This window comes from Boeremia exigua, assembly GCF_020726555.1.
Source record: "Boeremia exigua strain MPI-SDFR-AT-0100 chromosome Unknown C7974scaffold_8, whole genome shotgun sequence".
Taxonomy (NCBI): Eukaryota; Fungi; Ascomycota; class Dothideomycetes; order Pleosporales; family Didymellaceae; genus Boeremia; species Boeremia exigua.
The window spans coordinates 468,577-483,578 of NW_025763525.1; the positions used below are offsets into that span (position 1 = coordinate 468,577).

The 15,002-nt window shown below is 50.9% G+C and overlaps 5 protein-coding genes across 5 annotated transcripts; 2 read left to right on the forward strand and 3 right to left on the reverse strand.

The window, feature by feature from the left end:
* Positions 1-251: 251 nt before the first annotated feature.
* Positions 252-1,660, forward strand: C7974DRAFT_414556 (uncharacterized protein; the record flags this gene model as incomplete). The annotated part of the gene is made up of 2 exons (XM_046143806.1): positions 252-767; positions 815-1,660. The coding sequence occupies 2 exons, from the start codon at positions 252-254 to the stop codon at positions 1,658-1,660; spliced, it is 1,362 nt and encodes a 453-aa protein (XP_045995252.1).
* A 429-nt stretch (positions 1,661-2,089) lies between these two features.
* C7974DRAFT_456628 (uncharacterized protein) lies at positions 2,090-2,996 on the reverse strand (the record flags this gene model as incomplete). The annotated part of the gene is made up of 2 exons (XM_046146022.1): positions 2,090-2,868; positions 2,957-2,996. 2 exons carry the CDS (start codon positions 2,994-2,996, stop codon positions 2,090-2,092), a joined length of 819 nt encoding a protein of 272 aa, XP_045995253.1.
* Positions 2,997-3,635: 639 nt separating this feature from the next.
* Positions 3,636-7,039, reverse strand: C7974DRAFT_361878 (uncharacterized protein; the record flags this gene model as incomplete). The annotated part of the gene is made up of 5 exons (XM_046139723.1): positions 3,636-5,954; positions 6,005-6,108; positions 6,163-6,245; positions 6,297-6,432; positions 6,467-7,039. 5 exons carry the CDS (start codon positions 7,037-7,039, stop codon positions 3,746-3,748), a joined length of 3,105 nt encoding a protein of 1,034 aa, XP_045995254.1. The 3' UTR covers positions 3,636-3,745.
* A 707-nt stretch (positions 7,040-7,746) lies between these two features.
* C7974DRAFT_212444 (uncharacterized protein) lies at positions 7,747-8,654 on the forward strand. Its single transcript, XM_046136996.1, has one exon. The coding sequence runs from the start codon at positions 8,114-8,116 to the stop codon at positions 8,582-8,584; it is 471 nt and encodes a 156-aa protein (XP_045995255.1). The 5' UTR covers positions 7,747-8,113; the 3' UTR covers positions 8,585-8,654.
* Positions 8,655-9,426: 772 nt separating this feature from the next.
* C7974DRAFT_397283 (uncharacterized protein) lies at positions 9,427-14,815 on the reverse strand. The gene is made up of 4 exons (XM_046142175.1): positions 12,312-14,815; positions 11,814-12,257; positions 10,634-11,678; positions 9,427-10,566 (listed from the first exon to the last, which is right to left on the reverse strand). The coding sequence occupies exons 1-4, from the start codon at positions 14,527-14,529 to the stop codon at positions 9,849-9,851; spliced, it is 4,425 nt and encodes a 1,474-aa protein (XP_045995256.1). The 5' UTR covers positions 14,530-14,815; the 3' UTR covers positions 9,427-9,848.
* Between the last annotated feature and the right edge of the window lie 187 nt (positions 14,816-15,002).

Sequence of the window (15,002 nt, forward strand, 5' to 3'; positions counted from 1 at the left end):
GTTTCGAGTGTAGCGAGCAGAAATGGGCAATCTTGGCTCCCCGGCTAAAAATAGCCGGCACATCGCGGCGACGACACCACCGGAGCGACATGTGGTGACATTAGAGACTGTAAGCTGTTATTTCAAAGATATATGTTGAAAGTTAATTGTGATCTTTTCAGATTCCCCAATCAGTCCCACTATCGTTAATCCTCTCTGCGATGCCATTTTCGTTCCCTCATCATCACGTGCAACTACCTTCATCCGATACAATGGACGTGCGGCTGGATATCGAGAACAACAAATCGACTTTCTCGAGTGGGGAGATCATATCAGGAAGTATCAAGATCTTCTGCTCGCAGACAACAACAGTTTCGGAACTCACAGCAACACTGATTGGCGAGAGCACCTCGTCCCTGACCGGCGCTCCAGGCCTGTTGTTCTCACGGCGGGAAGAAGAGAAACATACAATGATACGAGAAGTGCACAAAATATTTCCCTCCTATCTCGTGTCCAAGCCTCGGAAGTCGCGGCCTCTCCGACTCGAAGTCGGCTGCCACAGCTTCGATTTCCGCCTGCGGGTCCCGCGGGCGCCGGACTGCTCTACATGTCCGCCAGATACTCCATCTGGAGACGACTATCAGGACGACGAAAACCTTGACAACCAAACGTTGGCACGGCAGCTGCCGCCCTCAACAAAGGGCCTGCAAGCTGGAAATGAGGTCGCATATCGTATCGACGTTTCTGTCATCACAATACGAAACATGTTCAGAAATCGATCAGTGAAGGTGAGTTCCTCTATTCAATTCGAAATACATATCTGACGTCAGTAAAGAGTCATCCGATCGATATTTGGCCAATTGACGTGCGTCTACTTCATCGCGACCATGGTCTTGAGCCAACTGCAGCGATCGTAAAGGCGCGTGCGACCGTGCTAGGGCCAAGCTCCATGCCGTTACCGTCGTGTGTTCGGACACAGTCTGATGTACTTGGTCTAGGGCCGGCTGAAATTCTGATAACAGCAACCCTCCAGCCAGACTTCCAGCTTGTGAGGGTACCTCGTATCGATGAACAATCGCCAAGCCATCGCGGAGTCAAAATGGACCTTTCTATCACCAAACTCAATCAACATCCGCAAAATTTGTATCTTCAGTCTTTCCAGATGCTCCTTGTTGGCTACACTGATATTCGTGCTGGTACCGCCACGCATGGGCATATGTCGTTTTGGACACTGCAGTCACTGAGCAACGTCGGCCTGCAGATCTTCTCAGCATCGGATCCATCGGGCAAGCAAAGCAAAATCGATTCAAGGCTGTGGGACAATGTGGTTCTCGACGAAAGTGTAGTACCAGACTTTGCGACCTGCAATCTGGAACGAAGATACGAGCTCGAAATTCTGATGGGCTGGCAATGCCAAAGTGGGGAACATGCTGGGAGGGTGTTCTTTGTGCAGCTGAGAACCCCGGTGCGCATTGCCTCCGGAATATTGCCCAGCATTCAGACCGAAAAGAAAGTCCTGTCTGGGTCTGAGCGCTGTTCGCAGATCGTGCCTGAATGTAAAGAGGTCGGGGCTCTTGAGCATGTAGAGTCACCGAGGGTTCGTGCTAGTCTCTACGCGCCGCCGACATACGATGAAGCCGTACGCACTACGGCCAATCGTGGGCGGAGGGGGTCGAGATGAAGAATGATGGTGACTCCCTTATTCTTCGATGATGTCTTCAAAGATCGTGGCAGTGGATGCGAAAAGTAGTCTCGAGCAAGCGTCGAAGCGCCCGTGAATCGCCCCGAAAAGGCACGGTAATAGAATAGTGACAGTTTTAGCGACAACGCATTGGAATAATAGTATCCTGGGTCTCTCTTGTAACGCAGAGATGTGATAATGTGCAGGCTGTGTGTTGAAGTGATAGCGTAAACAGCAAAGTCCGTGTGGCAAATTCACGTGAGGTGATGATTGCATAGCTTGATTCTGTCATGACCTATCTGTTGAGAGTATTTTGTCTACCGCCAACATTTATGGTAGTAACGACATCTGTGAATCCAAACAAGAGCCCTGTTTGGGCGCCTTCATCCGTCAAGAAGCGCCGCAGCCCAGGTACACCACCAACTTGAACTACTGAAACAGGCGCAAAGTACCACCTTGACGAGGCTTCGTGTATTGGTCGTCCACAAAAATTGGGGTGAATGACGCGATGTTGTCGTCATGCGGTTCGGCCGTGATGTCGATGCACCATACTTTCAAACCAGCCTCAAGTAGCCCGAGACCTTCAAACCACTTGACCCAGAGGAGCAAGCTCTCGCGGTTGAGATCATAAGCTCCGTACCAGGGCCACTCTCCTGGCAGCGTCCTATGTTCCTTCAAGGTGAAGTGAACAATCGGACGGTGCTGGCTTACCGATAGTTGCACTGAGACAATGGAGTCGAGAACGGGTATGGCGTTGTGACTGACCTTGCTCAAAATATCGTCGAGTTCCTTCATGTCATCTACGGCGCCTCCTGGAGGCCACACAGTTGCCATTTTACAGTTCAAGTTCTTGTTCTGCACCATTGCTTTGAAGAGACTGGTGATGTCCGTCACAGCTCTGGACCTGATCCAACTTCCATTGAAATACTGAGGGAGCAGCAAGCAAAGGTTTGCGTGGGAGCAAACCGTGTTATCAAGCGAGTGGAATTTCACCAAATACCTTTCGAGGTGAAACTCTCGAACTCTGACCGTCACAGTTGATATCCAGAGCGAGAGGTACTCTTTGCGGATCTGCTTGCATAACCGACTCAGAGCAAGCGTGTCGGTGATCCTTCTATCCTCCTCGTGAGGACTGAGTGAGGACCAATCGATTTCGCGGTGGGATGTGGTTGCATCAATGTAACAGAGGTAGATCTGATTACGAAGCTCTGAGGTGTAAAGTCAGTCTTGATCCCACTTTGTTTGCAAGCTTGGGTTTGCGCTCGCAAGTCAATAATGATTGGCTCAAAGACGTACCCGGGGGGAGCTCCATGAAAGAGCGCTTCGCAGATCTCATGACCACACGCTTCAGTGTGTAGCGCAGTGTTTGACGCGGCTACAAGCTTGCGTAAGAGCCGCTTACGCTCGTTGGCAGGTTGATCCGGTGAAGCTCGGCGGCAGTGATCGTCGTTTTGAACAACTCGTAGTAGCTTGGTGTTTTGGTGTTAGTCTTTACGTAGTGCGCCAAAATCCATTATGTACATGGAGGGGCGGGGTCACGCTAGTGAGTTAAACGATGATTGCGCCAGCAGCTTTCACCCTCTCCTTCACTCTGCTTGGTTGCGCGATCTTACCTCGGCGAATACTTCGGCCACGCACGTGCATGCCGCGCCCCGAAGGTATAGTTGCGACACGCGCTAGCAGCTGTACCTGATGAGCAGTGATTTTGGAGGTGCCAAAACTGCGGTGTGGACTACTAGAGAAGGTGTGGTGGAGTTAGCGACATGGTGCAGATCTAGGTCTAGGAACTTGACCGCTCCTCTGTGCATGCTCCGAAGTTGACACGGTATGATCAAATCCAAATTGGAAAGTGCATCGATGGATTAACTGTCCTCGCAAATGAAGCGCAAATTTATGTCAAGAGTGTGGTCGCCGTCTTCAAATGGAAGGTCAGGGATTGTAGACAACAGTTGTCACTACATTGAACTATCTTGCTGGAAGCGTCATGTCATGTATTCGTGTATCGTATGAATCATCTCTATCAATCAAAGCGACGCTTTCGTTTCCATCCCTACTCGGGATGCTCATCATGTCAAGCGTAAAAGTCTAAGAATCAAAAATCGCACCATACGCCGGAATTCCCCTCTTTTCCATGTCGAACACGATCTGCTGCGTGAAGCGCTTGTTGCTGATGACCAGAACCGCTTCAGCGCCGCTCTCTTTGTACAGTCGGTATGTCAGTAGGCTCATGTCAGGTTTGCCTGACTCTCGTGTGTTGTAGATAACTGCATTAGGGTCTCTTCTGCGCACGTCATCCATGATAGATTGGCCAAACGTCTTCTTGTGGTTTGGGGCAGTCCAGAGGATGCGCATGGCGACTTGTTGGTATGGGAAGATGGATAGACATGGTCCAATACCAGATCCGGTGGCTACCACGACCACGCTCTTGAAGAGGGTGGCAATGCGTAGGACACCACAAGTAGGGATGCCACGCCTCCAGATATGCGTTGGTGCACTGTCGATACAGCGGCCGGTGAAGTCGCCAGCTCGGCTGACAATGACCGAGTACCCTTTCCCAGTGCTGTCGGGGTTATTGCCGAGACCATTGGTAATAGTTGCGAACCCATGCCAATCGCCAAGGGGTCGCTCAGCAAGGCGGACACCCTGACCAGGCGCTACCTCAGAGTCGAAATGTAAGCGGACGGCGTGGGAAGAGAGCACTTCCGATCGGACTGGGACACGACGCAGGAAAAGCCAGGGAAAGATGATCGCCAGAGTCGCAATCGCGATGAGCCAAATAGAAGGATTGCGCAGATAAGCCTCTGAAATCGACATACCCGAGCCACGGCTTAGGTCCTTCGTTGACAACCCAACAAGTACCCAGTAAAGACCGAGGATCGTCCAGCCTCCGAAACGGTGTAAGTTCTCCCAAGAGTCGTGGTACTTGTTGCGAAGAGTGGGTTGAGAAAGCGCTGTCATCGAGAGAAGCAGCGACAGGATCAGATATGTCAGGATCGATGGTGCAAGTGAAATGGCTCGGGTGTTGGTGCTCTTGACGAGGTCGATGCTTACTCCAACAGCGAAAATGATGAACCAGATCACCGCAGCAATGGCACATCCGACATGTATGCCACCGATATGATAGACGTTCGCGCAGATTCTCCGAACCACGAGCGGCGTCCAGGTAGGCACCGAAGAGAATACTGTGAAGAGAAGATTGATGACTGGTTCCGAGCGTATCGAAATCGAGGCGCAGAGGTTTGCTGCTGTAGCTGTAGCAACGTAAGAAAGCGGGTAATGTTGGTCCTTGATGCCCCGGTTGAGAATCCAGCATGCGACTCCAATGTTTACCGCAACAATTGGGATCAGGAACCAGCGGTAAGCTATCAAACCACGATGTCGAAGCCAGTGGCCAGTCGGAGAGCCTTTAGGTTCTGGAAGCAGGGCGGATGTGTCGTCTGGATTGGTCCCTACCGTTGAGGTACTCAAGTGCTTGACGTGACAACGAACACCCTTCTCAAGATCGACATCCCGGAATGAAGTCCGCGATGTTTCCTGTGTGATGACAGGAAGAGGGACCACGATTTCTCGGGCAGCAACTAAGTCGTCGAAGGCTGAATCCACTCTCTGATGACCTGGTTTGGTGGGCTTAACATCGATTGCCGGTATGCTGGTTTCTGCTGCAAGAGCCTTCAGTTGTGATTTATCGACCTTTCCATTGGAGTTCAACGGTATGACCTCAACTTGAAACCATCTTTCAGGTACCGAGTAATATGGTAGGTGCTTCCGCAAGTACGCCTGTAGTTCATGCTCGTCGATGGGAGCTGAGAATGTGTAGAAAGCGTAAAGAATTCCGTCGATGACAAGCGACGTAGCTTGCGCAATGCCTTCGAACTGTTCGATAACAGCCGTGACACCTTCCAACTCGACGCGAAAGCCCTTGATCTTAACTTGATCGTCCATTCGACCGAACGAGTCCAGAGATCCATCGGCCCTCCAGCACACGATGTTGCCGAAGTTATACATGGTCGTTCCGTCGTCGGCGAATTTGTCGAGTTGAAACTTCTCAGCACTTGTGAGAGGAAGATTGATATATCCTCTTGACACTCCTTTACCACCCACCCAGAGAGTACCTCTCTGTCCAACAGGAACTGGCTCGTCGGCTTCGTCAAGAATGTAACATTTCGTGTTGGGTAGCGGTCGGCCGATTGACAACGGCTCGCCGATGATATGTTGGTGCGCAGAGAAGAGAAACACTTCGGTAGAGCCGAGTAGGTTGTAGAAGCATCGATCCTGGGCCCAATCGTCCGCGAGACTATAGTACGATCAGTACAAGAAGTATCTATTAATTTGGGAGACACTTACGACTGTGAACACGCTTCTCCTGCAACGACGACTGTTTTGATATTTGGATAATCCTGCTGCTGATACTTGGAAAGTATTGAGGGCGTGCAGATGAGAGTGTCAATCTGGAAAAACCGTCAGCTGCAACTTCCGGATGAGGCAAGAGGCTTGAGACTGACTTGAGTCAATGTGGCGTTCCAGTCGGAACCTCTGAGGTATAGAGTGCCTCCATTGACCAACGAACCAAGCATCTCCCATGCGCCTGAGTCATTCGTCAGTATTGTATGTTTCATCTGTATGGCTGAATGCGTACCCATCGCAAAAGAAATACTCAGCACCTGCGCAACTCTCGAGCCAGTAGTGATTCGTAACCTTCCTGGTTCGAGTAGCAGTGCATTGGTCATAGTGCCATGCTTGACGTCAACGCCTTTCGGTACCCCCCGTGCTACCTGGTGATCATGGTCAGTGGGCACACAGTTTTACACCTGTGGGAGACTTACCTGATGTGTACATAGCATATACGCCATCAGTGGAAGAAACCTTGACGTCTGGTCGAAGAGGAGAATAGAATGCTCCTGTGTCCATGCCCAGCTCAAGCACGATAGCGGTTCTGGATGCGAATTGCTTGACTTTGTCCCAGTATCTGGGCAAACATAAGATAAAGCGAGCCTCTGTATCCTCAAAGATATGTTGCAAGGCTTGGTCTGAGGCGACTCCACCATCGATGGGGACGTACTGACATCCCGCCTTCAGGATGGCAAGTAGACCGATAAGCATTTCCAAAGACCGTTGGACCACAAGGCATACTCGTTGCTTTGGTCTGAGCCCCGAAGTGATGAGGTGATGGGCGAGGCGGTTGGCCGCGAGATCAAGCTGATGATACGTGATTTTACGGTCACCATGGATAGCGGCGAGTATTGAGGGGTGTAAGTCCACGATGCTCTCAAATGCTCCGTGTACGGTCTCATGGGGTACCGGTAGACTTGGTCCGCATCCATACCGAGAGATGAAAGCTTGGTCCTCATTCGACAGATGAGATATGTTGCTGAATCGCATCTGACCATCCGTTGTGTTGATCATGATGCTAAGATGATGACGACGAGGCCAATATGAGAGGGATGTCGTGCATCAAGACCGACGCTTCTTTATAGAGCGTGCATGCAAGACAATCGCCGTCTACTCTAGCTAGCAATACTACCCTAGTCCACTGCAAACAAAGCAATAAGTCCACAAAGACGACGCCACCACATCCTATGGACCGTTCGGGCCATCGTGCGTAATCGATCTGCCTTGATGTTGACCAACCAGTGAACACCTGACGCACACTTTGGCTTACCCGATGGTAGGAACCCAACAGACTGGGAAAGTTTTCTGGGGCTGCAGAGAACCAAGACATTGCCGGTCATTTAGTGTATGTAGGTCGTCCTCTAGTTCGGTCGTATATTCCACGCAGCCGGAGCTCAAGGCCAGCCACACAGATAGCCAAGCAGAATAGAGACACAATCTGGCGATGATTGACCAGCATGAATCGTTTAGAGATAGATGGGTGTCCATTTTGGTAGTCACCTGCAGTTTGAGGTGCATCTGTGTTAGTGAAAAGCTAGGATAGGGCGAATACGCAGATGACTCGCCGATTGCGAATGCAGTCGTCGGACTAGAGCCCTGCGGAGTGTCTGATCATAGTATTCAGCACCGAAGATCAACCTAAGGTCCCCGAGCCCACCAATCGCACTAAACAAATTGACTCGTTTGGCTAAACGGTCATGCTACACTCCAAAATGGACATGACAAGAATCGCTAGCGGTAGCCTCTTGCGTGCATGCAGCGTACACATTGGTGAAAAGGTATCTGTTACCTCCGCAGGGCTGGCTGGCGCAACCGGGTTAGTGTACAGCTACTGATCGTAGCGCTTGTATTAGGCGGCCCGTTCCCATAGCATACACGTGCAATTGAAGGTGGCTGCCTGGTGGATGCTTGAAGGCTTACTGTGTGGGCCATAGGGTAACCGTCAGAACGGTTGGGGCTTCGCTGACAGATATCGTCTTTCCAACGATACAATGACCGCAATGTGTCGGAATTGACGTGCACGCTGACCCCGCCCAAGCACATGGAAGACTCGTTCCTGCTTCCATGTACGACACGGGCTGTGCCGCACATGCGGATGGTCGGGTAACGTTGAGGTGCAATCTAGTCTTGATCCTTCACCTCTTAGCGGTCGTAGGTTCTTCCTCTTGGTCGAGAGTCTGTGGGGCATGCGAACGAGTCTCGCAAGGGAAGACATGCAGGATCGGATCCCCAGCAACGCAGGACTGTTGGGTCATCGAAGCCGCGCAATTGCACCAAATGGTTAGTCCGTATGCGAATCCTTGCAAGCGAAGCGCGTGCGCTTGCTCGATACCCACATTGACACAGTCTCGCGAACGCCGAACACTCGATCTTGCACGTCGATCGGTTCCTGCCGCGTCGTATAGTCTGGGGCTCCCCACCGACAATTGCAAACCACGGCACCTTGTCTTATGTTTTTGTTACGCTGGAAGATCTAGGTGGAGCAGACACCCGGAATTGTCTCCAATGCATAGCTGCATGGTAGAGTTTTGGTGACTTTACGTGCTACAAAAGCGCCATTTAATCGCTCCGAAAGACATAGCCGCTAAATCACTCTAGCGTTTACGGCGGCCAGAACTTGACCGAGCATGGCAAGACTGCTGTGTTGTCAACGCAGGTCGAGTACGAGGTTGGGGTTATCGACAAGATCGTCTGTTTTTGCCGTCCTGGACCGAGCCGTAGGCGCGAGGTCTGTAGCGCGACTTGGTAGCGCACTTTAGCGCCCCCAAAGCCTGCGATGGTTGACCGCCTCTTCTTCCGAGTGAAGGGTCGACTGCATACCTGCAGTAAGCTTGCAAGGACGCGACATGGGCCGAGGTGGACCAGTTCGAGAGCCACGTGTGTCGTCCCATAAGACGCCGTGGAAAAGGTCGCACACGCAACGCAGGTACACGCCTGGATCCGCTTTCAATTGCGCAATTCTTTGACATCGTGAGACCCAGGAATGTCGTAAAGAGAACGAGGCGTGGTGGAAGCCATAAACTTGACGTCTATTCATGGCTTATGCAAGGCAACTCGGGGGATTGGCTATCGTGGCAGGTCCTGTGGCATTAGACTAGCTGACGAGAACTGCGCAGTGCGGCTCAGAGGCGTCCGAGGCGGCCATGCTGGCTGCGTCTGATGGAGAGACATAGCTGATTGCGCAGCAGTATCCAGTCCTATTGGTGTTACAAGGCCTGGTTCCAGGGTCCAGTCGATGGTGAGATGATGATGTTGATATCATGTTGCACAGTCGAATTACCCCTCTACTCAAACATACGCCACATGGCTGACATCAGCGAAACCCTGACTTGGAAAGCACGTTGCACAAGAGTTCAGTCCATCCTCGCAAATAGTTCTGTAAAGACTATCCTTCCGACTGGAAATATCTAGACGGTCACTGTACCAACGTCCCAGAGCATTCAAGTCACTCGCTGACCTCGTGAAGTCCAGAAGATGATCTTTGAAAGCTTGGCACCGATACGCGAAACGCGAACATGATTTTCAGCTTGTTCCTTGCATCTGACATCGTGGGATGGCCGCGGCACAATCGAAGGACGAAAGGCTAAGCCACAATGGCGCATTGCTCCGTCCAACCTGACTAATAGGTAGAGAACCCTGGAGCCGGCAGTAGGGCATCTGCAAGTGGCAAGGATGCAATATTTTTGAGCTACTGAAAATATGTATGATCGAAGATGCCTGTGTTCTGGAACATTTACCCATGGATATTGGTCTTTACCCGCATCCCACTCACGCTCTCCCAAGAATCTGCTCAGCTGCATTATTTGACCTGATTCATCTCGAAGGCTTCCGGCCGTTCAATCCACTCGATGCCAGGCGCATCGATGAGCTCAACACCCCACCTGACTGTCCCATTCCTGTCCCTGAACCAGCCTAATTTCGTATGAAGGCCGCTTTCTCTCAGAGATTGAATATCGTGTCTCTCTGAGAACCATAGCAGTCCGTCACTACCCTCAATTAGAGCAAGCATGTCAGCTAGACATCCGATGCTGTTGTGCAAGATGTCGTGTGGATAGACGATCTTGAGTGACACTATCAGTATGCCAAGTATTGCTACAAGGACAAAAATGATGGCAACAGAGAGCCAAGTGGCTGATGGAATCATGATCAAGGTCTCGATACGCTGTGTGACCGTCACTTCCACCTTGGCTTTGTCTCCAGTTTTAAGTTCATACACCATTGATTGACCATCAAGCCACTTAGTCTGGCTTGCATAGTGCTGGAAGAACGTCTGGAAGGTATTTTGACTGTAATTCATCAATGTATCAGCGTCCAAAAGTACCAATGGATCCATGTTGGCTTGGTACAGGTTGGCATAGCTCATGAAGTCCATATTGTAACCTTTCTCCTTGTCTCGCATGTTGAAGCGATCGTCATCTAGATTTTCGAAGTCGAAAGGGGGATAGTAGCCAACGTTTGTGACTATTGGTGCAATGCTGGAGGCACCCAGAAGTTGAGTGAGGAAGTAGCTTCCATAGCTGTTGTACGTCAGCGTTCTATTTGAAGGATGGTCCCATACCAATGACACATCGCTCTGAGACTCACCTGACTGTTGCGATCGTATCCTTTTTATTAGACTCGTTGGCATGGCGGAAGTGTGCGGCCCACGGATCGAGTTGCACTTGGGGCTCACTCAGGATCTGGAAATCAAGGACCTTTCCTGTTCCGTGGGCCAGCACAACACTTGCGTCAGCTCTCTCTATGACAGGTTTGCAACTTAGAAAAGCCATAGGTGGCACTTTTTTAAACTGCATGATCTTGTAATCAGACGCGGCACCGTTTGTGTACGCTGTAACGTTTGTCGTCGTCGTAGATCCGGTGATCCATTTGACTGCAAAATTCGGGGGCCAGGTGTCTGGACCATAGTCAACCCAGGCAGAGTAACCTAATGTTTCATCAGATCCCCACCATGAGGATGTGTTCATTTGGGACCAGTAGCCAACAGCCGCGCGGCCCTCAGGATCTGTCTCATTGGAGCAGCATTGGATTGTCGAAGTCCTTGAAAAGATCGAGGTCTCGTGAGCAGAGTCGTTGAAGATAGTGTGAGGTAAGATATAACCGGCGCGACGAAGCCTGTCTTTGATGTCCTTAGCTTCGGTGCTATTGTCGCCTGGAAATAAGTCGACTTCGTTCTCCGCAAACCAAGGAGGGTTCTCTGTCTCAACCTTCTCACACTGCAGCTGTGCGCGTAAGGCTGATGTTACAAGAGTGGAGTTGGTTAGAGAGACAGGCGATGAACTAGTATCGTCATATATTTTCGAAGCACTCGATGTGCTGAAATTGAGGGTAGATGGGAGGCTCTCTAAGTCAACAGGAGTGAAGCTCCAGCCGTCTCGGCTCCAGGGTGGCTGCTGATAGTCCAATGTTATCTGGTCAAGAGCGCTATATAACCAATCTGCCGTTGTGATGCGCATGGTATCTTGGAGGAACGAAGCTTGACGGCCATAGGTACTATCCAATGTATCGACGACTTTTACAGTGTGGTTATATGTCAGTGGCAATTGACGAGTCGCGTAGGTACTATCGACGTGAGACACGGTAGTAGAAATACTGGGGCCGCGGTCAAAGATTGCCGCCATCGATACGATGACTACACACTGTCAGTAGACGCCGATGGAAGCTGCGTGCCTAGGTATGGAAGACTTTAGGTGAGTATGGTGTTCCGAAGCTTATCGAGGAGCTTCTAAGACGCGACCTCCACACTCAGTACACGAAATGTACTTACGAATTTGGCAGAGGGTTGTTCCAAAAGTGACCAATGATAGCAGCCAATGCCGATTCGTTGCAGCTCTTGCCGACGCCCAAAACCAATACGAAGCCTGGTAAGACAATGCTGCCCCATAGCGAACGTCGATAGCAGAATCTGACATAGAGAGGAAAGGCTGAATGGTGCGTAAGGTCTTATCGATTGCGTCCCACCACATCGACACCCCAACTGCCAGCAACGTAGCAAGGACAGATTGGGGCGAAAATCTCGCGTTGAATGCCCGTAAATCTAGCTGGTAGACAAAAGCAGAGCGGTAAAGTAGATGCCTGGAAGCAAAACTTTGCAGCACTAGTACCGCAACCGCAATGAGAATGAATGAAGCGAGCAAAGCAAACATCGACCATGACCGAATGATTGAAGGCTTCCAGGTCTTTGTGACACGATCTCCTGTCTTCTTTATAGCTAAACAATATTTTGTTAGGCTTGTTCTACGCCGAGGGTCTCCACACAACGTACCAATGTTCCCTTTGACCTTAGCTTCAGAGATCTGTTCTGCTTGATTACCTGGATATTGTCTGGGTTCCGACAACCCAGCCTGGCGTTGCTGTTTATGGCGAGCCTGTGCAACCTTCATTAGTTGATGAATTATGGGATTTCGCTGCAGATAAGCGCCACATCCAAACGTTGTGGCTGGGTCATTGCTGAGGTTCAATGGCCGGCGGCGAGATGATTCTACCAGGTAGAGATACAATAGGTAGAATGAGAAAAGAAGAAGTAGGACCGCCAACGTCGCGGACGTTCCTATGACAACTACGATGCGGCGTTCGACTTGAGTGTTCTGGCCTTTGGAGGATTTGAGAATCTCAGGTTGTTGTTCCGTCATAGCAGAAAGAACGAGTTCACCGAAGAACCGCTTGTTGAGTCTGATCGCCTCATCTGTGAGAGTACTATCCTCGAGCATGACTCGGTTGTCGAACGAGTACAATGACGACAGGGCTTCGCTCAAGCCTTCGTAAGCCCAATTGCCAAGCAGTGTTTTGGCTCGTTTCAAATAGCCCAGCTTGTCGCGCCCAAAAGTCAACTCCTGGATCCTCTCTGTGTTTAAGATTCGGCTTGATATTATGGTGCGATGGTTACGAATGTAGTCCTGATCTAGAGTGACCTCTCTCGCATCAGGTGTTACAGATGCTGTGACGTTCGTCATCACTTCGAAGTATTGCGGTGCACAGAGCTCCGCTCGAACTTTGAAGTTCTCTTTCTGCATCTTGCGAGAACTGCTGTTTCCCCAAGGTGTGGTGACCATGAGCAGATCGCGCCCGACACAGTTGCCTGAAAAGTCGAACATGAGACCTGCGTCTACAGGTGACCATTCTCTGTCTCGCGAGAAGACGGGTAGCCCACGCCCTTTAGCCCATTGATCGTATGTTACGTAAGTAGAAGAAAGGTTCGTCCAGAAAAGACCTCCATTGGACACAATGCGATGATCTCCACGCGAGCCTATGGTAGAAAGCACTTGGATGTGACAACCATCCTCGGAGTGAAGAGAGAATCCCTCAACAGGTCCCGAAGCGCTACGATTCCTGAAACCTCTCTCGAATCCACTGTAAGACGGGCTATTGTAGGCCACCATAGCACCAGGAGGATGATATACTTCCATGACTCTGCTACGATTGACCATTTCGAATCCATCAAACTGCATTCGCTTGCACGATGCCTCCATTTGTAGGACCTTCGTTTCCATTCTCCAAGTGCCCTCCGGGAGAAAGTCAGGGTGACTACGATGGTCAATTGTGCCGAAAGGGGACACGACGAGATCATCAGATACCCACATCGACGTAGATGCATTGAAAAGAAAACCGCTTGTGGTATGGAAGTACACTTGCCGCCGAGGTTCCAAAGCAATTGGCGCCGGGTCGAATTGTTGCATATCCACGAAAGAACGATGTGCTACTGGCTCTGAAGCAAGCAAAGAGGACGAGAGGGTCGACACTGCCAGTATACTCACACCCGTGGCCAATGAGGAAAATACCAACACCCAGTTGATTTGTCCAGAGTTGCGCTCACGCACACAGCCTTCACGAACCATGCTCCACCAGGCTCTTGATGTGAACAGCAAGGTGTATTTGACATCCGGTCTGTTAGACTTTGCTAGTCGTGCGAATGGCTCTGTCCGCTTGATATCGTTCCATATGACGACCAACACTTGAGTGAAGAACACCGCAAGGATGGTGGGTAGGTATCGCCTCGCAACCATGAGTCCGGCTGTATCTGTGTCCTTCCGCAAGCCATTGTTTCTGACAGAGTACCAGCACAGGACAGCCAGCGTGATCGCAAAGGCTAGCGAGATGAAAGCAATTGATCCCAAAAAGGCGGGACGTAGGGTGTAAGGCCTCCAATCGCTTGCTGAGTGCTTTGCAACATTATTATCATATCGTAAATGAGGCTCTTCCTCGCTAACTCGCTGCGTAGTCGTCGTGTCGTCTCGAGTTCGTGATTCGTTCGTCGCGCGCGCGTCTAGTAATGCTTCGTGTTCAGCGGCACGATGCTTGAGCGTAGTGGGGACAGCATGCACACTGCTCGAGTCATGGGCTCCTACAGATTGATACCGATGAGATTCACTCGTTGTCCATGTGCCATTTCGTGGGGTTTGGCGTGGTGGCGTGCTGTAGTCCGAAAGTGCTGTCCAGCCTCCACTGTTCTTAGAGTTGCGACGAGCTGCGAGCAAGTGGGACATAATGAAATACCACCTGTGCCAGGCCCTGCGACATAGCTCCTCTAGATCAGCGGTCTGCAAAACTCTGCTTGTGTGTAAAGTACATCAGGAGGCCTGACAACACATGTAAGCTGCGCCAAGTCTCAATCTCCAGTTTGGGGGCCAAATCATCGTGGTCATGACACTGTACGATGTCCGGGAACACAGCTACCGTGACATAGGTGTCTTGATTACGTGTTGTCACAGTTTGCGCGACGGAAATGCTAAGGGCCTGTGCCAAGATGGAGTTGCTCTGGACTGACGATGATGTTCAGTTGTTCGTAGACAGCTTCCCCCAGCAGTTTCGCGGACCCCGCCAGCGCTAATGCCGCGCCTGTGCGCTTCGCTCCGCCCCTACACCGTCATCGTCATATTTTCCAGCCAGTATCCAGCTCGCCGTAACGACGCACTTCGTCGTGGCTAGCTTACAGTGGCTCAACAACCGCCCTTTTGGG